The sequence below is a fragment of the Schistocerca nitens genome, chromosome 1, assembly GCF_023898315.1.
Source record: "Schistocerca nitens isolate TAMUIC-IGC-003100 chromosome 1, iqSchNite1.1, whole genome shotgun sequence".
NCBI classification, from domain to species: Eukaryota; Metazoa; Arthropoda; class Insecta; order Orthoptera; family Acrididae; genus Schistocerca; species Schistocerca nitens.
This window is the reverse complement of record NC_064614.1, coordinates 382892135-382918041: the sequence shown is the minus strand read 5'-3', so window position 1 is coordinate 382918041 and position 25907 is coordinate 382892135. Positions and strand designations below refer to the sequence as shown.

Genomic DNA, 25907 nt, shown 5'->3' with positions numbered 1-25907 from the left:
GTAGCAGCACATTTCAAAACCTCTTTTCTCAGCTTGTCTAAACTGTTTATCATCCACATTTCACTGCAATATGTGGCTGCACTCCATGCAAATACTTTCAGGAAAGACTTCTTGACAAATCTATATTTGATGTTAACAAATTTCTCTTCTTCAGAAATGCTTTTCTTGCTACTGCCAGTTCATGTCTTATATCCTCTCTACTTTGATTGTCATCAGTTATTTTGCTGCCCAAATAGCAAAACTCATACTACTTTCAGTTTCTCATTTTATAATCTAATTCCCTCAACAGCATCTGATTTAATTTGACTTCATACCATTATCCTCATTTTGCTTTTGTTGATCTCCATCTTATATTCCCTTTTCAAGACATTGTCCATTCTGTTCAATTGCTCTTCTGAGTCCTTTGCTGTCTCTGACAGAATTAAAATATTATCAGCAAACCTCAAAGCTTTTATTTCTTCTCCCTGGACTTTAATTCCTACTACAAATTTTTCTTTTATTTCCTTTACTGCTTGCTCAATACACAGATTAAATAACATTACGGAAAGGCTACAACCTTGTCTCACTCCCTTCTCAACCACTGCTTCCCTTTCATGCCCCTCAGCTGACTCCTGGTTTCTGTACAAACTGTAAATAGGCTTTCACTTCTTGTATTTTACCCCTGATGCCAATAGAATTTGAAAGAGAGTATACCAGTCAACACTGTCTAAAGCTTTCTCTAAACCTACAAATGATATCAGGTATGAGAAGTCACATGGTCAGTCCTACATTTCTCTGGAATACAACCTGATCTTCCCCAAGATTTGTTTCTACCAGTTTTTTCAGTCTTCTGTAAAGAATTCACGTCAGTATTTTGCAACCATGACTTATTAAACTGATAATTCAGTAATTTTCACTCTTTTCAGCAACTGCTTTCTTTTGAATTTGAGTTATTATATCCTTCTTAAGATTTGAGGTCATTTTGCTTGTCCCATACATCGTGCTCACCAGATGGAAGAGTTTTGTCATGGCTGGCTCTCCCAAGACTATCAGTAGTTCTAATGAAATGTTGTCTATTCCTAGGCCCTGTTTCAACTTAGGTCTTTCAGTGCTCTGCCAAATTCTTCATGCAGTTTCTTATTTCCCATCTCTTCTTCATCTACGTCCTCTTCCATTTCCATAACATTGCCTTCAAGTACATCTTCCTTGTATAGACCCTCTACATACCCCTTCCATCTTTCTGCTCTTTCTTCTTTGCTTAGGACTTGTTTTCGACCTGAGCTCTTCATATACATACAGGTGGTTCTCTTTTCTCCAAAGGTCTCTGTAATTTTCATGTAGGCACTATTTGTTTTGGCCCTAGTGATGTATGCTTCTAAATCCTTACATTCGTCCTCTAGCCATTCCTGCTTAGCCATTTTGCCTGTCCTGTCAATCACACTTTTCAGATGTTTGTATTCCCTTTCATCTACTTCATTTATTACTAGTCCTCACCTTTTTACTTACTTGATCTTCTGCTGCATTCACTATTTCATCTTTCAAAGCTGCCCATTCTTCTTCTACTGTATTCCTTTCCCTTGTTCTTGTTAATTATTTCCTAATGCTAACTCTGAAATTTTCAACATGATTTGGTTCTCTCAATTTATCCAGGTCCCATCACCTTAACTTCAGACCTTTTAGCAGTTTCTTCAGTTTTAATCTATAGTTCACAACCAATAAATGGTGTCAAAGTCCACATATGGCCCAGGAAATGTCTTAAAATTTAAAACCTGGTTCCAAAACCTCTGTCTTACCATTATATAATCAATCTGAAACCTTCTGGGGTTTCCATGTCTCCTTCATATATACAATTTTCTTTCATGATTCTTAAACCAACTGATAGCTATGATTAAATTATGCTCTATGCAAAATTCTAACATGTGGCTTCCTCATTTAATTTTCATCTGAATAATTTCCTTTATCTCATCATACATTTCTTCAGTCTCTTCATCATCTGCAGAGCTAGTTGCCACATAAACTTGTGCTACTGTGGTGTGTGTGTGCTTCATGTCTATCTTGGCTATAATAATGTGTTCACTGTGCTGTTCATTGTAGCTTAGCTGCAGTCCTATTTTATTATTGTTATTAAACCCACTCCTGCATTAGCCCTATTTGATTTTGTGTTTATAACCCCGTACTCAGCTGACCAGAAGTCCTGTTCCTCTTGCCACCAAACTTCATTATTTCCCACTATATCTAAGTTTAACCTGTACATTTCCTGTTTAAACTTTCTAACCTAACTGCCTGATTAAGGGATCTGACATTTCACACTCTGATCTGTAGAATGGCAGTTTCTTTCCTGATAATGACATTCTCCTGAGTAGTCCCTTCCCAGAGATCTGAATGGGGGACTATTTTACCTCTGGAATATTTTACCCAAGAGGATGCCACCATCATTTAACCGTACAGTAGAGTTGTGTGCCCTCAGGAAAGTTATGGCTGTAGTTTCCCTTTGGTTTCAGACTTATGACCACAGAAGTTGAGTCCCATAGTGCTCAGAGCCTTTGGTTTCAGCTGTTCGCAGTACCAGCACAGCAAGTCCAATTTGGTTGATGTCACAAGGCCAGATCAGTCAATTATCCACATTGTTGCCCCTGCAACTACTGAAGTGGCTGATGCCCCTCTTCAGAAACCACATGTTTGTCTGACCTCTCAACAGATACTACATTGTGGTTATACCTACTGTATGCTATCTGTATCACTGAAGCATGCAGGCCTCCCCACTAATGGCAATGTCCATGTATCATGGGAGGGGGGATTTTAGTGTATAGTAATTTTTATTCATTTGCTCTATGGACTGGTAGACCTATGGGACTTTTAGCCAAGTAGTATTTTTTTTTAGGGTACTCTTGTTGTGTCTTCTGAGATATAGGTGCTGATGCATTCTTGGTTGACTATTGGTAAAGAAAATTTGAATCAAGATTGAAAGGCTGGAAAGCAATTTGATTTGATTTTTTATTGATCTAGTTGTATCACACAGCACAAATTGTACAATTGATATTGCACAGGTCAAAGAATAGTTACAATACTACATAGTATTAGCAAAGTAGTAGGCAAATTAAAAATAGGTACCTATTACAATTAATTTTGTTACATATTCAGAAATTCTCTGACAGAATAGAAACAGTGCTTTATTAGAAATGCCTTTAGTTTAGCTTTAAATATTGGATTAGTAGCACTTTTCATTTCCTCTGGTATCTTGTTGTGTAGTATTACACCAATGTTAACTATGCTCCTCTGGTAGGCAGTTGTTCTGTGTTATTTTTGATGTATATTAGATTTCCCTCTGGTAATGTAGTTGTGTTAATTTTTGTTCTGTGCCAGTTTGCCTATTTTCAGGATGTAGTCCCTAGTGAACAAGATAGTTTCATAAACGAATAAACTTGGAACATTTAGAACACACAGCTCAGTAAAATGGGATTTACAGGACTCCATCTTTTCAAGGCCACAATTAGTCTTAGAGCTCTTTTTTTCATTCTGAAAAGCTTTACACTGTGAGCTGAGTATATCCAGAAAACGATCCCATATCGGACTAGTGAGTGGAACTCTGCATAGGATGCCTGCAGTACTGTTGTTTTGCTTGTTGTAGCCTTTAAAATTCTTAGGCCACAGCACACAGATGGTAGTTTTCTAGACAAGTTATTTATAAGTGTGACCCACTTTAAGTCTTGCTGAACCCATAGACCCAAAAATTTTGTGACACTTACATTTTCTAGGGGATAATTTTTTAATTGTGCTTGAATTGACATTTGATTAGTTCGAGGAATTAAATGAAAATCGACACACACAGTTTTTCAGTATTTCTAACGAGTTCGTTTTTTGTGAACCACTCAGAAAGTCTTTTCATAGAACTTTCTGCTGTGGACTGCAAAGTTTCTGGACTGGATCCAGTGAGCAATATGCTGGTGTCATCGGCAAACAGGATAGTTTTTGTGGGACTCATATATTCAACTAATTTGTCCACATAAATCAAGAACAGTAGTGGACCTAAGATTGAACCCTGTGTTACATGATATTTTATTGGTAATTTGCTAGAAAGAAAGGAGTTGTTTCTTGTTTTATTCATTTTGTTGAATTCATACTGCAGTGATACTTTCTGACTGTTGTTTTTTAGGTATGAACACAATCAGCTATGTGCTACTCCTCTTACTCCTTGTCTTTCCAATTTTTCGAGTAGAATCTTATGGTCCAGGACATCAAAGGCTTTTGATAGATCTAGAAAAATACCTGCAGCTAATTTATGTTAATCAAGGGATTTTAAAATGCAGTCTAAGAATTCGAAAATTGCTGTCTGTGTAGATTTAGACGTTCCAAAACCATGTTGTTGTACTGTAAGAGGTGCATATTTATTTATGAAACATAAAAGCCTGTCATAGAAGAAATTTTCTAGAATTTTTTAAAAGGAACTTCACTGTGACACAGGTCCGTAGTTTGATATTTTTCAGAAGAACCTTTTCTTAGCAGTGGTGAAACTTGTGCTATTTTAAAAATATCTGGAAATACACCAGTTTTTAGAGAGGTTGAAAATTTTTGCCAAGGGGTTTGCTATGTGGTGAGCACATGCTTTTAATATGAAATCATGTACTTCATCAAGACCACTTGACATTTTATTGCTTAATAATTTAATTTTACTAATAATTTCATTGGGGGTTTGTTTCATAAACATACATAGAAGCAGTTGAGATCACTGACTTGCTGGAGAAACTTGGGACTGTGCACTTGAATGAGGTCTTCAGCTAGTGAAGTGAAGTATTCATTGAATTTTTCCACAACTGAATTTGGGTCTGGGACTTTTGAGCCTTCTATTGTTAATGATACATTCTTCTTCTTTGGCACTGAGCTACAAGTTTCTTTCTTTCTAACTCTCCACATGGATCTCATTTTGTTAGATGAGTTTCTTATCAAATTGTCATTCCAATAGTTATAAACACAACATTGGGAGAGAATTAAAGACCAACAATGTTCTGCAATATATATAACAGAACTGAAAACATTTCACAAGAAATGACATATTATTGTAATTCTAGTTTATCTGCAGTATTATTAAAAGTAAGTTGTTAATGTATTGTATTTTGTAGTAGATTTCACAATCATTAACTAGCTGGTGAGCTGTACAAATATGAAGTGACATGGTAAGAACAGATATTAGTGTTGCCATAGAGCATTCAATAGTTCCTTTTTACTCCTTTTCTTGCTACTTTAATACACTGACAATCCAAAAATTAAATGTTGTGCATGAAGTCATGTGGTTTATGCACTGCCACGTTCTTATGTTTCTATGCCCAACAATTAAAAAAATCAATTATCAGTACTAAGTCTATGCTTAAATAGTCTAATTTAAGTGCATTCCTATAGTGTATATGAGAATTGTGACTTTATAACATGTAAAACAGAGGCACATATGTGAAAATGTAATCAAACTGCACTGGAGAGTAGCGTTTAAATTGGAGCTAGTCCTGCGAAGTGGCAAAACGGGTGAACTCAGATAGTAATCACACTTTTTACCTTCTATACGCTATGGTATTACCTTAGAAACTACACTGATTTTTGTTACTCATACTTCACACTGTATCTCTAAGAGGGCAGGAAAGCTGTATTATTCATTTTTCTTTCTAAGACCTTCCAGTATGCCTACAGTTCCTTAAATACTTCCTTACTTATAAGGACTGTATTTGTCAACATACGATGCTGAAACATGAAAGGAAAATTGTAAAGTAAAATAATTGGAATTGAGAAAATATTCAGTGTGCTAAAAACGATTACTGACTTCTTTTTGAGATTTATACTCTGTATTGTGAGTAGAAATAATAACACCATTAATGAATTAACTGGTGATCATACTACCATTTTAATGATTCAAAACAGTCATGTTTGGAGACATAATTATGGGAATGGGTTCAAATTGCTTTTGACAATCACAAGGTTGTTTCCTCAGATATTTCACAGAAACACTTCTGTGCATTTCTTCCATTCATTACATTTATGAATTAATTTCAAATTTTTGATAGCTAACAATGCTGATGGAAAAGTCAGTTTAAATATTTTTGTTGTTACTACTATGGTACTTTTTTACTTTAACTCATAATTTATATGCTTTGAAGCACATGAATACCTTTTGAATAGGCACCTTTTAGGAAGACGGGTGAAAATTTTCTAAATTTACTTGAACTGTACATTGTATGATAATTTTTGAATTTTCAAAATTCCCCAGGCAATGAGCCTATGGGTTTGTCTTGAAAAATTTAATGTTTTGATCCTGCCTGAGTGAAAGTCTTTTGGAGGGGTCATGGCTCAGATCTACAACAGATTCATACAGTGGCTCACTACTGAGTGTAGTTAATATTTGCTGCCTCATAACTTGGCACATAACAAGACTTTAATTGTTTTCTAATTTTACGTCTGCTTGCTGTCGTCAAAACTGTTCACATTGCTACCATTGGAAGACTAGTTGCTGGCGAACCTCCTCTTCATAATCAAAAACAAGTTATCACAAAAGCTTCACATCTTCATCTATAAAGTAAAATTACTGGCATGTTTAGTAGCCTCTCTACATAATCTACTATAGTATCAGCTTGTGGCTGCCAAAATTTTGGTCTTAACAAACAGAATAATGTGGTTTTGTAGCTGCAAAATGTGTCTGCAACATACAGTTTATCTCTTTGCCTCTGTTGAGAGTTACTTTGATGCTCTTTTCATTTTCAGCCTTTCTGTTCACAGCTGAATACAGCTGTTGAATGAATATTGACGCATATCGCATTTTCTATTTTGCCACCTTTTCCATTTGAATTTTACTTCTTTTTCTCCAACTTTTCTTTGGGAGGCCTCCTTCTCGATGGCCCATGGCCATTTTCCTGGTTGTCTGAGCCTACAGTGGAGATGGTGCAAGAAGTTCCCTGACAGCATGCACCAGTGTTGCCATATTTCATCTGTGAAGTGCTAACGACTGCAGCACTATACAGTAGCTGTCTATAGAGTTCTGACAACACTGAGGCATTGCCATAGAGGTGTTGACAAAGTCGTGTTACATTATTGGTTGAGCTAATGGGGAGATGCTGCTCTGCCCAGACCACTGCAACTGTCAGGCATCGACTTAGGGGATGTCCATTAAATATGTGAGGTTTTTCTAAAAACAATCTTGGAGCCCCCCTTCCCCCTCCCCCTTCACATTGGTTGGATTTGCTGAGATGTGGTGGGGCAACTACCTTCTCCTTCATGTGAGGTTCACCCTATAATTTTTAAATAATTAAATTTATTTCATATGTTTATTGTTTTGCTTCATACAACTAAAAACACCTATTATATTGCTCAGAATTAATTTTATAAAACAAAATGTTAGCTGTAATGTTGACTGTCTGAATTAAAAAGCTGACTTAAGATATTCATTCCAATCACCCCCCGCCCCACCCCTTTAAATGAGATTTGGTGAGATTTTGCTGGACTGCCACCCCCCCTCCCTCCCCCCACCACTTTGAACTCACATAATTAATGGTTGTCCCCTTATTCCAACTTAACTATAGTTATGGTCCTGCCGGCTACCATCTTTCCATTACCAGATGTTATTAATCTTTTCTTCGTATCTGTTGGAATTCACTTCAGCTGTTTATCAACCATTCATTCACCTGGCCATGTTTGCTGTCCAACAAAATTTCATTTTAATCGTAACTGTATCTTATCCTCCTCTGCTCTTCCTGATCATTTCTTTGTTTTCCTATCTTGTCTAGCAATTCCCATCATGTGTTTAGTAAAAAAACACTGATTTTAGCATGAAATGAAAAAGCACAATATTAGACAAAAAAGTAGTAAGTGTAGTGAAAGTTCCTGGCAGATTAAAACTGTGTGCCAGACTGAGACTCGAACTCGGGACCTTTGCCTTTCGCGGGCAAGTGCTCTACCACTAAGCTACCCAAGCATGACTCACACCCTGTCCTCACAGCTTTACTTCTGCCAGTACCTCATCTCCTACCTTCCAAACTTTACAGAAGCTCTCCTGCAAACTATGCAGGACTAGCACTCTTGAAAGAAAGAATATTGCAGAGACATGGCTTAGCCACAGCCTAGGGGATGTTTCCAGAATGATATTTTCACTCTGCAGTAGAGTTGTGCTGATATGGAACTTCCTGGCAGATTAAAACTGTGTGCTGGACCGAGGCTCGAACTCGGGACCTTTGCCTTCCGCGGGCAAGTGCTCTACCTCATTCTAGTAAGTGTAGTCTCTAACGTCCTGTCAATTAAAAGGTAGGCCTAGCACTGTCATACTTACATCCACTATGTATATTTGTCAACTCCCTGGGGTAGGAGAGAATGAGTGATGGTTCATCATAGATTGCTGTACAGTATAGTTTTGTCATATATTTGCATGTAATGGGGAAGATTTCTTTACAGATGTTACTGAAGCCACCAACAGAGTCCAATAGCAATGTGAATATACACCACCTTGGTGTGTTGACAGTAATTTGATGCCTTGAATTATCTTACCTTTGGTGTGAAGATGTTGAGGTGCAGACAGTCCTCTTCACCAACCACAGGTGTGTCACTAGAGCTATGCACGAACACATACTGGATGCACGGACTACCATAATGCATAGCATCCCAGACCCCTGGCCATGGTTTGGGTGGTTCAGGCTCCTGTAATGCAATTATGACCCTTACTTGCCTGCTGCCTTTATAAAAGGACAGAATAGGTTTCTTTTTTTTACATTCACATGTACTGGGTGTCCTGTGAAGCAAGGACATTCCAAATGTATTGTAAACAGTTCAAAATAATTTTTGAAAAATAATAAAGAACAAAGGGAAAATCTTCTGTTCATTAGTTAATATGTGCAGCTTCTTTATCTTCCGAGACAGAAAAGCAATGATGACAGTTAGAGGAGACTGTATGTCAAATTCGATGAAATTTGATGTTTTCTGTTTTCCATTCCATAATGTATTTTAGATGCTTCTGAACAATATCGTATATCATACATCAAAAAAGACTATTTTAAGACCTTCAAATAATATGTTTAAATTTGACAAGCAATTAGCAATTTTCACCACCCCACATTCACTGATATAGTTAAACAATTCTATCTTGTGAACCACACAGGCTGGAAGGCTGTAAACTGCCATCTTTGATGCCACTGCTACGTCTCAGAAGTGGCAATATGAATAAAAGAATCAATCCTTTGTTTTCGGGACTAGTTTGTTAGAAAATAATGTGCTAGTCAGCAATTTCAATAGTGTACTTGTGTATATTGTTCTTTTTTTATGCATATTAAATTACTAAGCACAAAAGAATTGCAAATTTGCGGTTAACAGGCAAGATCTGAATTTGTGCCTGAAGTTGTAGGAAACACTGAGCAAACAATGAAGGAAGTGTAAACAAACAGAATAATGCTTTTTGAAGTGGCCACACCACATACTGCTTGGAGTAATTATAGGCAAGTTATATTCTCTGGTAACCTAGATGCATTTACACATAAAAATTATCTTCCTTTGACGTTAATGGAGCCAATCAAACCTATATTCAAAGATTTTGCAGATCCAGAGGTACTACACAAATGTTTGCATGAGAAGACCCAAAACATGAACATCTCCTTCAGTAATGCTGTGTGGTGACATGTACCTAAAACTGTTATTGTTGGTCTCATCATTCTAATGTTAACAGTGTCTGATGGTGTAATAGCATTTGGCAAGGGCAAGTATAAAAGAATGAACGTTCTGGAGAAGTTGATGTGATGAGGACTGGGCGTGCTTCATGTATGCCAAGTAGAGTTTGCTGCTCAGCAAATACAAAAGAGGCAAGAAAGTAAAAAGAAGACAAGCATTGAGCGATTACAGCTCTGAAGAGAACACAGAATATGGGTCAGAACAATCTAGAGCATGAAGGAGTCAGAGCAGTATGTTCGTATAAAAGTTTAGAATTAAAAAACTTTTAACGTCAATACCTCGGAACTACTTTTCACTATAAATGACCATTATCTCAAAAAAGCACGGAAGATAAGAACATGAAATTTTCACAGCATGTCAAGAGCAAGATTTAACACATATGGAACTAGAATAATAATAATATCCTATGTTGTTTAGTTCTTATGTTCATTTATTTACAATATTCTGCTATAAAAATAAGTGTATGAAAAAAAAGATATCATGACAGGTCTCATACTACAATTTTTGCAATAATTCTACTTCAGTATATTAGTAAAAGTACATTAATTAAACATGAAAAACTGGACATTTGAGTCTTTAAATCTTTCTAAGATTATGGGTGACAAAGTTTGATAATTTAACATTGGCAGCATACAACATAAATAATCTATCATTAAATGGAGGCATGTACCATTTAATGGCTTCTGTTAGTTCTTAAAACCAAGAGCGTAAATATATATTAAATAAAAATATTAAAGTAAAAAATCAAAGAATGTAGCTGTAAAATGTGCTACTTGTGAGGCCAAAGTCTGTCAGCACAGAGCAGTCCAAGTAAGTCTGGGTCAAAATGCTTTGGCTGAGCAGCCTTCAGCTGAGTGAGGGTGACAGTGCCGCAACCCCCCCCCCCCCCCTCCCTCCGCCTGAAATTTTGGTTGTGGTGCCCATTCCAGTAAAAGATCAGTTAAGCCTGTAGATGTGGTAGAATGTTTCTGTAGTTTTAGGACAAATAAATTAAATACTCCTAACTTATCTAAATCCCCTAGCATCCCATTTAAATTTATAAGGAAGTTATCTAAGAATTTGCAGATAATGAGCTTAATAAGGATTCTATGTTGCAATGAATCTTGCATTACACTTCCACAAAATGTGAACTTCCAGTCTTGAATTTCTGGAGGTACTTTATCGAGAAAAAAAAAAAAAATGTAATTTGGACCAGGTTTCAGTTTAAAGTCCTTGTATGTATGAGTTCACACAAATTTACATGCAAATGCACATGAGATCTCAATTTGACTTTCCAAAAGACAAACACAATTTGTTAACAAGGAACATGAAATCTTTCATAAAAGACAATACTGATAAAAATTGTAAACCATTTAAATTTTCTAGTGTACTAGCAGCTACTGGACATTTACCTATTGCTAGCACAGATGCAAAAGAATTCCAGTTTACATGTTACAAACTTACTGCCCCTCCCAATGATGTATCATGGGTCCCATATCACTCCAACTGCACATGCCCCACACCATTACAGAGCCTCCACCAGCTTGAACAGTCCCCTGCTGACAAAGAGTGTCCATGGATTCAAGAAGCTGCCTCCATACCTGTACACGTCCATCCACACAACACAATCTGAAATGAAACTCGTCTGACCAGGCAACAAGTTTCCAGTCATCAACAGTCCAATGTCAGTGTTGACGGGTCCTGGTGAGGCATAAAGTTTTGTGTCATGCAGTCATCAGCCATACATGAGTGGGCCTTCGGCTTGGAAAACCCATATCAATGATGTTTCATTGAATGGTTCACATGCTGACACTTGTTGAGGGCCCAGCATTAAAATATGCAGCAATTTACAGAGGGATTGTACTTCTATCACACTGAACGATTCTTTTTAGTCATCATTGGTCCCATTCTTGCAGGGTCTTTTCCCAGCCACAGTGATGTCAGAGATTTGATGTTTTACCAGATTTCTGTTATTCAAGGTACACTTTTGAATTGGTCATATGGGAAAATCTCCACTTCATCACTACCTCAGAGATGCTGTGTCCCATTGCTCGTGCGCCGACTATAACATCACGGTGAAACTTAAATCTTGGTAACCTGCCATTGTACCAGCAGTAACTGATCTAATAACAGTGCAAGACACTTGTTGTCATATATAGCCATTGCCGACTACAGCACCATACTCTGTCTGTTTACATATCTCTGTATTTGAATACACATTCCTATACCAGTTCCTATGTCCTTTCAGTGCATATCTCTCACAGTACATCCTGTTAGCAGACACAGCATTAAAGGGTGCATGTACATTTTCCACTTATGCACTATTTTTGCATATATTAATAGAGTTTTGTTTTAAGTAATGTCAGTAACTCATCTATCATAATTGAATACCACTCAGCTGATTTTATTTTTGATAAAATATCGCAAGTAATTATTTTCACATTGCACCCTCCATATCATAACTTCCATAATTTGCATCAACACTGAAACTTAATTTCGTCAGAGAAAGTCATTCTAAGTCTATACACAGTTCTTTTAATATGGAAAACTTTCCTGTAACAATATTTTCCTTCGATATTGTGTAGATGGCACACTTTCCTCTGCATTTTTACAGACTTTCCCATGCATTTTTATGGGACACAACCATGGATTTGACCAAATATGGTGCCTCTGTAATGTATCTAGGAAAGATGAGATCTCTTTTTAGACGATAAACTTCTTTATTATTTTACAACCACATATGATAAATTGTAGATAGTCATAGGATTTGTCCTTTATTGAATTTCAATCTCCGCCACCCCCCCCCCCCCCAGAGGGGGTGCAGGGGCTGGCAGCAGCTTAATATGCCACTCTACAGCCTACAGAAGAGTTAAAAAACATAATGAGAAGATAACAAACAATAAAAAACAGGTGATAAAACAGTGACTTTCTAAAAACTGTAAAATGGCAGAATATTGTAGAAGTTAAACTATAAAAACACAGGGTTCGTGATGCACAATTTAGAAAACAAAAGCACTGAATACTCACTTAAATGCTGCACTATAGAGTAGACATCAAGATAACACACCACAGGCTACAGCAGATGTGGGGAGGGGGGAAGACCCAGACAGATGAGAGATGAAGGGAAAAAAGGGGGAGGAGAGGAAAAGCAAGAAGGGGTTGGAGCTGATGCAGGGAGAGGGCACATAAAAATGGCGGGGGGCAGGTCGGATATGGGAAGGAGTGAGGAAGGTAGAGGAGGGGAAAGCAAAAGGACTCGGTGGAGAGAATGGAGCCAAAGAGAGGGTAGGTGGGGAAAAACCAGAGGGGAGGGTGGGGGGGAGAGGAAGCCCAGGCCCAGGAGAGGGACAGAGGTAGGGAAGGGTAGGTGAGGATCAGAGTTGATAGGAGTGATAACTGGAGGGGGAGAGGGCATCATCCAGGAGGGGGAGTTGACGGAAGCCACCTTGGGAAAGGAGATGAAGGCTGTAGAGGTGGAGGGTAGGTGAGACACAATGGTGAAGGCACAACAGCAGGCAGGGGTTGGAGAGGAGAGCATCAAGTTTACAGGAGGTGTAGCAGATTCTGATATGTTCGAGGCAAAGGAGCACGTGGGGGAATGAAATCAGGTCATAGAGGATATGCGTGGGGGACGGGAGGCATATATGGAAGGTGAGCAGAGTGCATGGCACTTGAGGATCTGGAGGGACTTTTAGAATTTGGGGGGGGGGGGGTATATATCTAGGTGGGACTGGTATAACAGAGGATGGGACGGATCAAGGATTTGTAGGTGTGGAGGATGGAAGAGGGGCTCAACCCCCACGTCCGGCCAGAGAGAAGTTTAAGGAGATGAAGGCAGTTGTGGGCTTTGGATTGGATAGAGTGGAGATGAGGGATGCAGTTGAGTTGACAGTCAATGGTGAGTCAAAGGTAGGTGAGGATGAGGGAGAGGTGGACAGAATGGGCGCAGATGGTAAGGGAAAAATCAAGGGCCCAGAAGGAGCCAGTGGTATGACCTACGATGATTGCCTGGGTCTTGGAAGGATTGATTTTTAGGAGCTACTGGTTACAACATGTGTCAAAAAGGTTAAGGTGCTGGAACCGTGGAAGGGTAGGAACAAGGGCAAAGAAGGTGGTGTCATGGGCATACTGCAGGACGTGGACTGGAGGGGGGGGGGTTTGGGGCATATCTGCTGTGTACAGGAGGTAGAGGAGAGGAGAGAGGACAGAACCCTAGGGCGCACCCGCAGAGGGGTAGAAGGTGCAGGAGTCACTGTTATGCATGGTAACGGAGGATGGGTGGTGAGAGAGGAAGGAGGCAATCAGATGGACATAGTTTTAGGAAGGGCGTAGATCTGGAGTTTAAACAGGAGACTGGGATACCATATGCGGTTGTAGACCTTTTGGAAGTCTAGGGAGACAGACATGGTGGAGCAACGAGAGTTAAGCTGGAGGGTGAAGAGATGGGTGAGTCATAGTAGTTGGTCATCAGCAGAGAAGGAAGGTCGAAAGCCGCACTGGGTGTTGGGGAGAAAGTGGTGTCGGTGGAGGTGGTGATGGATGTGCCAGGTAAGGATGGATTCCAAGAGCTTGCTGAACACTGAGGTGAGACATATAGGACGATAGGAAGAGGCATCAGATGGAGGCATATTAGGTTTGGGCAACATCAGGATATGGGAAGTTTTCCACAGGTCGGGGTAGGAGCCAGTGGCAACAATTACATTGTAGAGGGCGACAAGGACTGCAAGGAAGGAAGGAGGGCAGTGTTTGAGATGGTGGTAGGTAATGAAGTCCTGGCAAGGGCAGTGTTGTGTTTAGTGAGGAGTGTGAGGCTGACGTCTTGTGCAGTGATGGGGGTATTATGTTCTGATAGTGGTCTGTGGCCCAAGTACTGGAAGCTAGGAGCAAGGGGAGGAGTGGAGGTATCCATACATTTGATGACATCAGGGAAGAGGGAATAATCAAACTGGGGATCATGTGGAATGAAAAAGACATCGGATAGGTGGGAGGCAAAGTGGTTGGCCTTACTGAGGTTGTCAGGAAAGGGACGGTCATCAAGTAGGAGAGGATACGGTAGGGAAGAGCGGTTCCAGTAAGGCGGTGGAAACAATACTTGGAAGAGATTATTGGGAGCGTGGCGTTGAGTTGTGTGCATGTCTGTCGCCAGGCACTGCATTTCTTCGTAGTAAGCATGTTGCAGATGTGTCGTTGTAATTGCCAATAGCAGGTGAGTGTGTCCCGATCACGAGTGTGGAGGAAGAATCAGTGCAGGCAACAGGATTCATGAAGGAGAAGGATGTCTTGTGGGGGCAGGGCTGGGCAGTGAGGGTGGATGGTTTTGGTTGGGTATGGGTGACTACAGCATCAAAGTCTGGTGGAGGAAGGTAGCAGTTTGGGAGATGTTGGCGATAGATTGGAGGGTAGAGTTGTGGCGTTCGACCTGGGTGTGTATGGAGTCCCGATAGGCACCATAGTTGGCGTGGGAGTATTCGTGGACAAGCTTAGGAGGACTGTCAGGGTGAGGAATGGGGCAAGGATGGCGACTATCAGAGATAGTGAGGAGGACAGGGGCATGGCCGCTTCCAATTAGGTCAAGGACTTACGCAGTGATGCGCCCAAGGAGGTTGGGAGAGGCTAGGGTTACGTCTAAGTGGTGTTGGATTCGGGTCGGGTGTTTTGAGGGAGGGGGACCAGGTCTCTCTGGAGGGTGGTGATAAACCAATGCCACCAATGGAGATTGGCAAGAGCATGGCTGTAGCAATCACATAGGTGGAGAAGGTGTGGTCAATGTGGGCCAGGAAATCGTATGGGATGGGGGTATGAGGGTGGATGTAAAAGGTGGCACAGACGACAGTAAGAGTGGGGATGAAGAGGTTGAGGGTGAGATGCTCAGCAGGATTGTTGAGCAGAGGTTGAGACCAAACAGGGAGGTGTTTAAGGTGGCCGATAGCAACCCCGCCACACGCTATGGGGTACAGGTTATCAGTGCGGTGGAGGGTGTGAGGGACTGTGGAGACGGAGAGATGGGGTTGGATGAAGGTTTCATTTAGGATGAAGGCATCCGTGCAGTGTCGATTGAGGGTGTGGAGGAAGAGGAGTTTGTGGGTGGTCAGGGAGCAGATATTATGGTGGAGGACACTGTAACGATGTCGTGCCATGGTAGGGGAGATTTAGACAATGGTGGTGAGGGGGGTGAAGGTGAAAGTCATAGGACTTAAGAAAACATAATATTTTTGAAGTCGTTAACGAATGCTTAAGATTCGTTTACATTCAAGTTTTTTTATTAGTCTCTTCTGTCTGCATGAGTCATTGCTGGTGTATGTTGAGTAGCGAATCAGCCATATTAACGATATGTAGGGGAAGGTTGGGCAAAGCAGGGTAGCAGGGCAGAACTTGGTATAGATCTTATCTCCGCGGTAAGTGGTGCAATGTGTCGGAATCTTTCAGAACAATGATGTCACGGGGCTATCCGCTACCACACGACGGTTTGCCGCCATTCCTTGCGTGTGTCTGTGTTATTCTGGCCACTGCCTAGTATTCTGTCATTGTTTTGCAACTGATCAGCATTCCTTCATCTCGATTAGGTGGAAATGATATGCATTTAGATAAAATTTTGTATTATTATTTCGAAGTGTGCTCTATGAGCTTCTTATTCCATTGCTTAAAGTATTTGAATCATGTGTGTTGTCAAGACCTCATAACTGTAAGAATGTGCTTGTGGGGCAAAATGGGTGAGGCATAATTGGGTATCATCTCGTTCTGCCCCACTTCGTCTTTGATTATATTTTATTTATTCTCATAGATTCCTTTTCAGGTTCTATATTTCAGAATGGTAAGAACATATGAAAAAAGATGGAAAGGCACCAATGGAGCAGTGTATCCATGGATGAAGCAGTCCAGGCTGTTGTGAATGTCTCTTTGGGATGAAAAAGGGCAGTTACTCAGTATCACGTGTCCCAAACAACTTTAGAGCATCATGAAAAGAAGGGAGAATCTGAAGTACAAAGTTCATTAAAATGCGAAGTTTTGTAAGTATTTTTAATGAGGGGCAGGAAGAAGAACTTGTGCAGTTCTCCCGAAAACGGAAACTCAACTATTTGGACTTACTCTTGATGAGTTGCGTGAACCTGCATTCCAGTTAACCGAGCGTAATAACCTCCCGCAACCATTTCACGGTGGAAGAGTAGGTATAGACTGGGCAAGAGGATTTATGTCAACACATCCTAATTTAAGTCTAAAAAGACCTGAAGCTACATCTGCAGCTCGTGCAGTGGGGTTCAACAAGGTGGCAGTATAACCGTTTTATGACGTCCATTGCCAGGTAGTAGACACTTCCAAGCTCACCAGTGAAAGGACCTTCAACAGTGACGAAACGGCACAAAATGTGAATGCCAAATGCCATTCAAAACTAATCGCAGAGGATGGACGTCAGCAGTTTGGAACGATAACATCAGCTGAGAGGTGAGAAATGGTGTCAGCTGAAATTTATACCTCTGCTGTCCACGCTTGTCTTTCCAAGAAAAAGGATTCCGAAGTGTCCTGGCACTTCTGTTGAAGTACACGAAACAGGGTGGATGACTTACGAACTTTTTATAGTGTGGTTCAAAAAGCTCATTTCGTTCACAGGAGCGACAAAAGAAAGATCGGTGTTGCTTCTTCTGGTCGGGCACTCGACGCACACAAAAGGTTTGACCCTGGCTAACCTAGTCCGGGAAAATGGAGTGATTCGGTTGTTTTTTGCAACACATTGTTCTCGTAGACTGCAGCCATTGGATGTATCATTTATGAAACCATTGAGCAATATTACGAGGGCGAAGAACTAAAATGGCTAAGATCTAATCCTGGAAGAGTTGTGACTATTTCAGACGGCTAGTCTGTTGAGTGCAGCTTATGTGCAAGCTGCAAGAGTGATCATTGCTGTGAATGGATTCTGACGAACTGGAATATGGCCTCTCAATAGGAATGTGTTCAGTGATGGTGATTTTCTTCCATTTGCATCGACAGATATTCAGCTATCCAGTTTGACTGAAGGACCACTTTTAGCCTCAACTGGCAAGGACCCCCCAACGTTATCATGTGGTGAAAACATCAGGAGCCGGCCGAAGTGGCCGTGCGGTTAAAGGCGCTGCAGTCTGGAACCGCAAGACCGCTACGGTCGCAGGTTCGAATCCTGCTCGGGCATGGATGTTTGTGATGTCCTTAGGTTAGTTAGGTTTAACTAGTTCTAAGTTCTAGGGGACTAATGACCTCAGCAGTTGAGTCCCATAGTGCTCAGAGCCATTTTTTTTGAAAACATCAGAGACTCTGCCATATCGACGTTGTAATCTTCCGCGGTGGAACAAATTTGGAAGACCGAATTCAGTATTTCGGCCTTTTCTCTGTTATCTTCTGTTTTGCTGCCGGTGATTTTGACCCACTTACTGATTTTACATACGACCAAAATCTCTTAGGGTTTTTACTCAGGTCGGTTGACAACGTCTTACTTTCAAAATCATTGAACGCTTCTCTCATTGCTCTCTTACGCTCATTTTCGCTTCTTTCAGCTTTCGTTTGTCAGCTACATTTTTACTTCTCTTGAATGTGAGATGAAGTGCTCTTTGTTTACGTAGCGCTTTTCTAACATGGTTATTAAAACAATGTTGGATCTTTCCCATCCCTTAACACCTTACTCGGAACATACTTGTCTAGGGCATATTGAACGATGCCGTTGAATTTTTTCCATTTGTTCTCTACATCTTCATCCTCATCACCGAATATTTGATGCTGACTGCTGAGGTATTCTGAAATTAGTATCCTGTCACCCTTGCTGAGAAAATGTATCTTCCTACCTTTCTTAACATTCCTTGTAAGACCCGTCGTCATAGATGCAGTCGTTAACTGATTCAATAAGTTCAGGTTTGTTTATTGCCAGGAGGTCTAAGACGCTACCCTCTCGAGCTGCTTCTCTAACTACCTGCTCAAGGTAATTTTCGGACAAGGCATCAAGACAGGTCGAATCACAATCTTATCCGATACAAGCTGGAGTCACGAAATGCTCAGAATGGGAAGCAATCGAAGAAAAGTGTCAAACGTTGCTTGGATTTACCACAAAGATGTCCCAAATTTGCAGAAAGAAAAACAAATTCCTCTTCTAAGCGTGGCAAAAGCAGTGAGAAGATGGGTTCCGCTCGCCCTATAGGCTTTAAATCTTGTGGTAATGAAGACGATTGTCTCTATTGCCATGATTTTTCAGAAGAAGGATGGATTAGATGTATGTCATGCAAGAAATGGGCCTAGAAATCACGTGCAGGAGTTGATACACATGACGAGGATGCCACACACATTTGAGCATTATGTGAATAGAATTGTGTTTTCAATTTACGTTTTCTTGTAGGATATATCTGATATTTTCAATTTACGTTTTCTTGAAGGGTATATCTGACATTTAATTAAGAAAAGAAAAAGGTGCCCCGTTGTGGCCCACATGTGGGGCAGAAGGGGACAAAAAGACACTTTCGTGATAATTGATTGATTTTAAGCATTGGAAGGGCTAGATGTCCACTTTAGGCCAATTTGTACTTCCTGACAGTGTAATAAATGCCCATACGTAATAGAAATAAGACTTTTAGATTATTTGATGACAAATAATCAGGTCCAAACATTATGACCCGGTTTTGCCCCAGCAAAAATTCCACATTTAAAGGCAAGAAATGCGAGTCTTTATGAACACAAAAGTTATTCAACTATTTACTTAATTACCCGACTACGAGAAACAAATTTCTAGTGAACAGAAGACGCAGAAGAGCGAGGCGAAAACAAATGTTCGATTGCCTAATCCAGGCCACTTGGGAACAATGCAAGATTTGTTTTGGCGGTCCAAGATTAAATAAACTGGAAGACCACACAATGAAGAGGTAAAACTTGATGTTAACTATTCCTGGAAAAATCGGCACCCATAATTACTCCAGAAAGGACAATCCCTACAAAAGTTAGAATTTTATAAAAACCTTCGAAGAAAATTTTCATTGTTCTTTCAGTTTCTGTACGGGACGCATAAAACCTTAATTGATTGGTAAAAGTGCAACGTAACACTATAAGTGGCGACCTTACAGGGACTGTGCCTATCGGATTTTGTAAGTACAATTTGTTTAAACTATTTTAAAGAATTTGATTCTTCACATTATAACAATGTGCGTTTTCTTCTTTGCATTACAGGAATCGTAAAGAAAATAACAATAGTGAAATAAAGAAAGGAAACAGAAGCCCAGAAGGAAATTTCAAAGAAGAAAGGGAGAAAATACACAACAGAAACGAAAAAAAAATATGCAGACGCAAATGAGCACATCGGAGGAAGTGAAGGAAGGACCATGTGTTATCAACTATAGCGCTCTGTTGCTAGATTATCAGCAATAGAGCCTTGCTTTCTATCCTTTTTTTTTTTTTAAAAAAAAACAGGATTAAACTAATATTCAGATAGGGAACGATTTCCGCGCCATTTAATTTGAGCTCAAGGAGACAGAAGCCATCTTGTTGCGCGCAGTTAGTATACTAAAATTTTCGATGAAAACTAAACATAACTTTTATTAGTATAAACAATAGTTAAGTTGGGTGAATCCTGTATATTGAACAAAATGGAACAAAAAGAAAGCAACGAAATGAGTGGAAATGTTTTTCAGAAACAGGAACAGGAAATAATGTGAATGAACAAACTAAAATGACTAACGCAGCGAAACAATAAGATGACAACTACGCAGCAACAGCCAAGATTTCAGTTTAACAACAGCTACAGACGGAAACATTTTATTTGGATACATTTCAGTGGAGACAATAGATGAATTGTCAATACAATTGTCAACAGCGAGCGCTTTTTCACTCAGGACTTGAGAAAGAAACATGTCGCGAGGGCAAAGTATGTTTACGGGCGACAGGGTTTCACAGATGTCAAGAACCATTACTTAATCTGAACCAAGCGTCATGAACGAGATGATTCAATTTTACAAAAATCTGTTTACAAATATGTCGAATGATTTCGATCAGAAACTTGATCAACATTTTTTCAATATGTCGAACGAGTTCGGTCAGAAATTTTCACAAGTAGGGCCTACTCGAAGAACAAAAGAAAACTACGTTTAGGTTAGACGAGCTGATCGAAAAGCAAAACAATTTGCAAACTGCACAAGACGAATTAGCTCAGATCACATCTATAATTGAGACAGCTGTATCAGAACTACAGTCAGTTTGCAACAAACTCCCAGACGAAGTGAAAAAAACTGTCGGAAGAGATTGGGTTTATGAACCCGGAACAAAAGCTTTGACACAGACATAAAGTAGTTGAATGACCGCGCGCAAGTGGGAGCGTTCGACAGTGACGCCACATTCGCGAAAAAGTTTTTGCTGCAGCATCGAACGTATGTAGATGAAGTCGAAAAACTGATGTCCGAAAAGGAAAATAAAATTGTTACCAAAATAGAGGCGGACGTGAAAGATAATTCCTTCTGGACTGGCCACTGGCAGAGTCTGTTCGAACGAAACGACTACTTTAACTCAGGGACCACGCAGCAAATCTTAGCAAACGAAAGAGAAAATACCTTTTAATCTCCGCAGATTCACGATGTCGCTGCAAGGGATTTCGGCACTATAATCAACCGCCGATGCCGACGACAAACCAAGTGAGTAACCCCTGTTGCCACATATGTCAACCTCATGCTCAATGGGAACCAAACACTGTCAGTATTGGTAAACGAAAGCCTCTTAAAGTATCGTCAATTTCGGGTGTTTAATACAAAGTCGAAAAAGGTTCACCTATCAATTTTTATAACAGCGTTTAGCAACGTACTGCCGCGTAGCAGGACCGAATCACGAAAAATACGGTGCGCGGCAGGGTTCACCTACGTAGGTCGTTGCTCTCGGCCACGGATCTGACAGAACGTTGTCAAACTTGCGATCAATTTGAACAAGCCTTTCTAGACAAATTTTGGTCTATTGGTGTTCAGCAACGATTACGATAAGAAGTGTTGGACCGGCAACCATTCAACAGTAAACAAGGTGGACTGCGAAAATGTTTCGGGAAGTATATAAACAAAATGAGATACTGGAGAATTCCCATCTCACATGTAGATGTTAAAAAATGGTTCAAATGGCTCTGAGCACTATGGGACTTAACTGCTGAGGTCATCAGTCCCCTAGAACTTAGAACTACTTAAACCTAACTAAGGACATCACACATATCCATGCCCGAGGCAGGATTCGAACCTGCGACCGTACCGGTCGCGCGGTTCCAGACTGTAGCGCCTAGAACCGCTCGGCCACACCGGCCGGCCACATGAAGATGTGTTAAAGATCTTGAAAAGTATACTACATCCGAATTCACGAGAGAAATTCGTCACTATTCCTGAGAGGGAACTTCAGTATTTTATCCCAGTGTTGGATTCTATGGATCTCATATACGAGGATGGCTGAGTGTTGTAAGCTATTGTTGGCCGAGAAAGCGCGGCGGGACCAAACGGAGAGCGGCCCGCGAACAAACAAACGAACGGAACGGACGGGCGGATACGAAACAACGACGGACGATGGAGAGAGACCTTACGACGACAACACGCAAGAAGCAACGGAGTGACAGAGACAACCAAACGAATCCATGATGTCCACTAGTAATGAAAACAAAGAACGGAAAACACGCTGTCTGTTGTCGAGGCGATATGTTAAGATTCATGCAACGATTAGACTCGCTGGCAGAGCGAGCGGCAGGCGCTTAAGTAGTCTATCGGGGGCGCCGCTATTGGCGGCTGGAACCACGTGTTCCACTGTGGCGCCCTCACACTAAATGCGGGCTAGGGGGCGCGGGCTGCCACAGCTTATGGCGTGATGGTGCAGAGACCTCTATGGGTTTTCGACGTCCATGACGTCTGGCGGGGATTCAAATTCCGTGGCGTGCGGTACCAGATACCTCCCCCCTGAAACTTGTGCGTAGGGGCAGAAAAGCCCCGGACGGTGCGAGGTAGGCGGCAGTGAGGAGAGGAGCCGGGCTCATCGACCGCTATTGGCGGGGAGGAAGGGACGCCCAAGGTATCCATGACAGCCGATCCAGAGTCCAGAGCGGGGGAGGGAGCCGCCAATCCACCCGGTGGCGGAGAGGGCTGGCGGCAGGCCCGCGGGGAGACGGCAACCGGGGGCAGGGATGGTGACTCGAGGACCACGTCCGCACCCAAGGGAGGTAGGGGAAGAGCCGGCGGTGCGAGTCCTGCGGGGGCACGGGGGCAGAACTGATTATGATGGCGGCGTTCCAACCTTTTCGACGTCTGGACCGATGTCACACGCCACCCATGGGCCGCGACGACCGTGGTGGGTGTCCATCCCGCCTTGCGCCCGTACTCGCGGGCCCACACGGCCGTGCCAGGGGCTTACTGCTGTGAGGGCCAGGAGTGGGGGCGGGAGGGGATAGCATCAGTAAATGGAGCAGGTTCCGCGTCCGTCAATTGGCATAGTGCAATAGGTGCTCAAAAACAGGGTGAGGGTCGACGTGGTTGGAGATGTGTCGACAGCCTTTGTCAACTGGTGTTTAAAAGTGCGGATAAGCCTCTCCGCCGCGCCACTGGACGAAGGGTGGAAAAGGGGGCCACGGGTATATTTGATACTGTTGGCCTGACAGAAGTCATAGAAGGAGGACGCCGTGAATTGTGGACCATTATCAGAGACCAATGTGTGTGGCAGGCCCTCAATGGCGAGAACCTGGGCCAGGGCCGTGAGTGTAGCCTCTATGGTGGTGGATGCCATGCAGACAACATATGGGTATTTGGAGTAGGCATCAACGATGAGTAACCACATGGACCCCAAAAACAGGCCCGCAAAATCGATATGGATGCGATCCCAGGCACAGGTCAGGGTGGAAACAACTGAGGGGGGTCTTGCCTGGTGACGCACACAGACAGTGCACCCACGGTCCAGTCGCTCAATATCGCCATCGATGCCGGGCCAATACACATGCTGGCGAGCCAAAACTTTCATACCCCAGTGCCCGCGGTGTAACAAACTGAGTACCCAAAGCCGCAATTCTGGAGGGATGACCACCCGATGGGCATCCGACTCAGTGGCCAACAGAAGGACATCATCGACCATGGAGAGCCTGTGGGACAGGTGGCGCCAGAGGCTGAAATCGGACTGCATCCGATGAGTAACATAGGAGGGTCACCCATGGACCACATAGTGGAGAACCTGTCACAAGACAGGGTCGGGGCGTGTAGCCACAGCAATGTGAGCAGCAATAAGAGGCAGACCATCCAGCGCATCCTGGCGGGCAGAATCAATGGGAAAGCAGAGGACCTTCTGTTGGTCAAAGGCAGGATCGGGGCCTGCTGGGAGACGTGACAAAGCGTCCGTGTTAGCGTGGTGGGTGGTGGACTTATACCATATGGTGTAAGCATAATTACGTAAAAACAATGCCCAGCACTGGAGATGTTGAGCCGTCCCGCTCTGGGAGGTGAGAGTGGGTTCCGAAAAGTGTAACCAAGGGTTTATGTCCGTCAGGAGGCTGACCTTTGCCCCAAAGAGATAGATGTGAAATTTTTGGACGACGAACACGATCGCCAGGTCCTCCTTTTCAATCTGGGAGTAGTTTCGTTGTGCAGGGGTCAACGTCTTAGAAGCATAAGCGATGGGCTGTTCGGAGCCATCGGCATCCCGGTGCATGAGGATGGCCCCAATGCCGTATGCTGATGCATCAGCCGCCACAACCAAGGGGCAGTCCGGAGAGAAGGGAGTAAGGCAAGGGGCGGACTTCAGCATCGCCTTTAAATGGAGGAAAGCCTGGTCACAGGAAAGTACAATCAAAAAGTACCCCTTTGCGGCGCAAGTGATTGAGGGGTTGAGCAACGGAGGCAGCCTGGGGCAAGAACTTTAAGTAATAAGTAACCTTGCCCAAAAACACCTGGAGTTCAGGTTAGTCCTTGGGATGAGAAAGGGCCTCAATGGCCACGACCTTATGACCCAAAGGACGAATGCCATCTTTGCTAAGCCAGTGACAAGTATTCCTCTTCCGATTGAAAAAAAAGTAACACTTGTCCAACCGACAGCGTAAACCAGCAGATTGCGGAGTGTGAAATAAGGCGCTGAGATTTTGCAAATGTTCCTGGCGGGAACACCCAGTGACCAAGATGTGATTCAGATAATTCACACAGGTGGGGATAGGCTGTGTAAGCTGCTCCAGGAATTGCTGGAAAATGACCAGCGCTGAAGAGACACCAAAGGGAAGGTGCTTCTACTTATACAATCCGAGAGGCGTGTTGATAACCATGATGTTCTGAGATTTGGCATCCAAGGGCAACTGGTGGTATGCCTCAGCCAGGTCGATCTTTGAACAACACTCTCCCCCGGCAAGCTTGACGAGAAGGTCTTCCTGTCAGGGAATGGGGTAAGTGTCAATGAGGGACTGAGCATTGACTGTAGCGCTGAAGTCCCCACACAGCTGGAGGGACCCATTTGGTTTCCGGATGACCACCAATGGCGTCGCCCAGGCACTAAGTTACAGGCTCCAGAACGCCAGCGGGCTGGAGCCGATCGAGTTCCTGCTTGACCGCCAGCAGTAAGGCCACCGGAAGGGGCCAGGCCCAGAAAAAGCGAGACTGTGCATCCGGCCATAGGGTGATGTGCGCCTGAAAACCGGAAGCACATCCGAGATCTGTGCAAACAACGACCCAAAAGCGAAGCACAGATTATCAAAAAAAAAAAAAAAAAATGGCTCTGAGCACTATGGAACTTAACATTTGTGGTCATCGGTCCCCTAGAACTTAGAACTACTTAAACCTAACTAACCTAAGGAGATCACACACATCCATGCCCGAGGCAGGATTCGAACCTGCGACCGTAGCAGCCACGCGGTTCCAGACTGAAGCGCCTAGAACCGCAAGGCCACAACGGCCGGCCAGATCATCCAAGTCCTGAAAAGGAACAGCCGTGGAAACGACCTTAACTTCGTCGGAAATTGTAAAGCCAAACAGTTGAAACGCATCCAGGCCAAAAATATTCGAAGCCGACGGATGGTCGACGACAAAGAGGGTAAGGAGCCAGGGAACACGCTTGTAGGTCGCCTGGACGACGAACTGCTCACGAAGGGGAACGGAACCGTCTCCGTAGGCGACCAAATGGCGAGAGGGAGGTGACAACTCAGGAGAGCCCAGCCGGGTATATGTCGCCATATTAATCAGGGAGTCGGTGGCCCCAGTGTCGACCTGAAAACTGACATCCTCAGTGAAAAGGCAGAGCGTGAGGAAAAGCTTCCGCGCTGATCGGTCATCCTGTGGGATGACCGACTG

General features: G+C 42.4%; 1 protein-coding gene across 1 annotated transcript in view; it reads right to left on the bottom strand.

Annotated features, from left to right (window-relative positions):
• LOC126248655 (venom carboxylesterase-6-like) overlaps positions 1 to 25907 on the bottom strand; it is a 218623-nt gene that overhangs the window by 123841 nt on the left and 68875 nt on the right. Inside the window, exon 5 of the mRNA XM_049949889.1 lies at positions 8494 to 8643. Coding sequence (XP_049805846.1) covers positions 8494 to 8643 — 150 coding nt within the window. The remainder of the gene's footprint in view (positions 1 to 8493; positions 8644 to 25907) is intronic.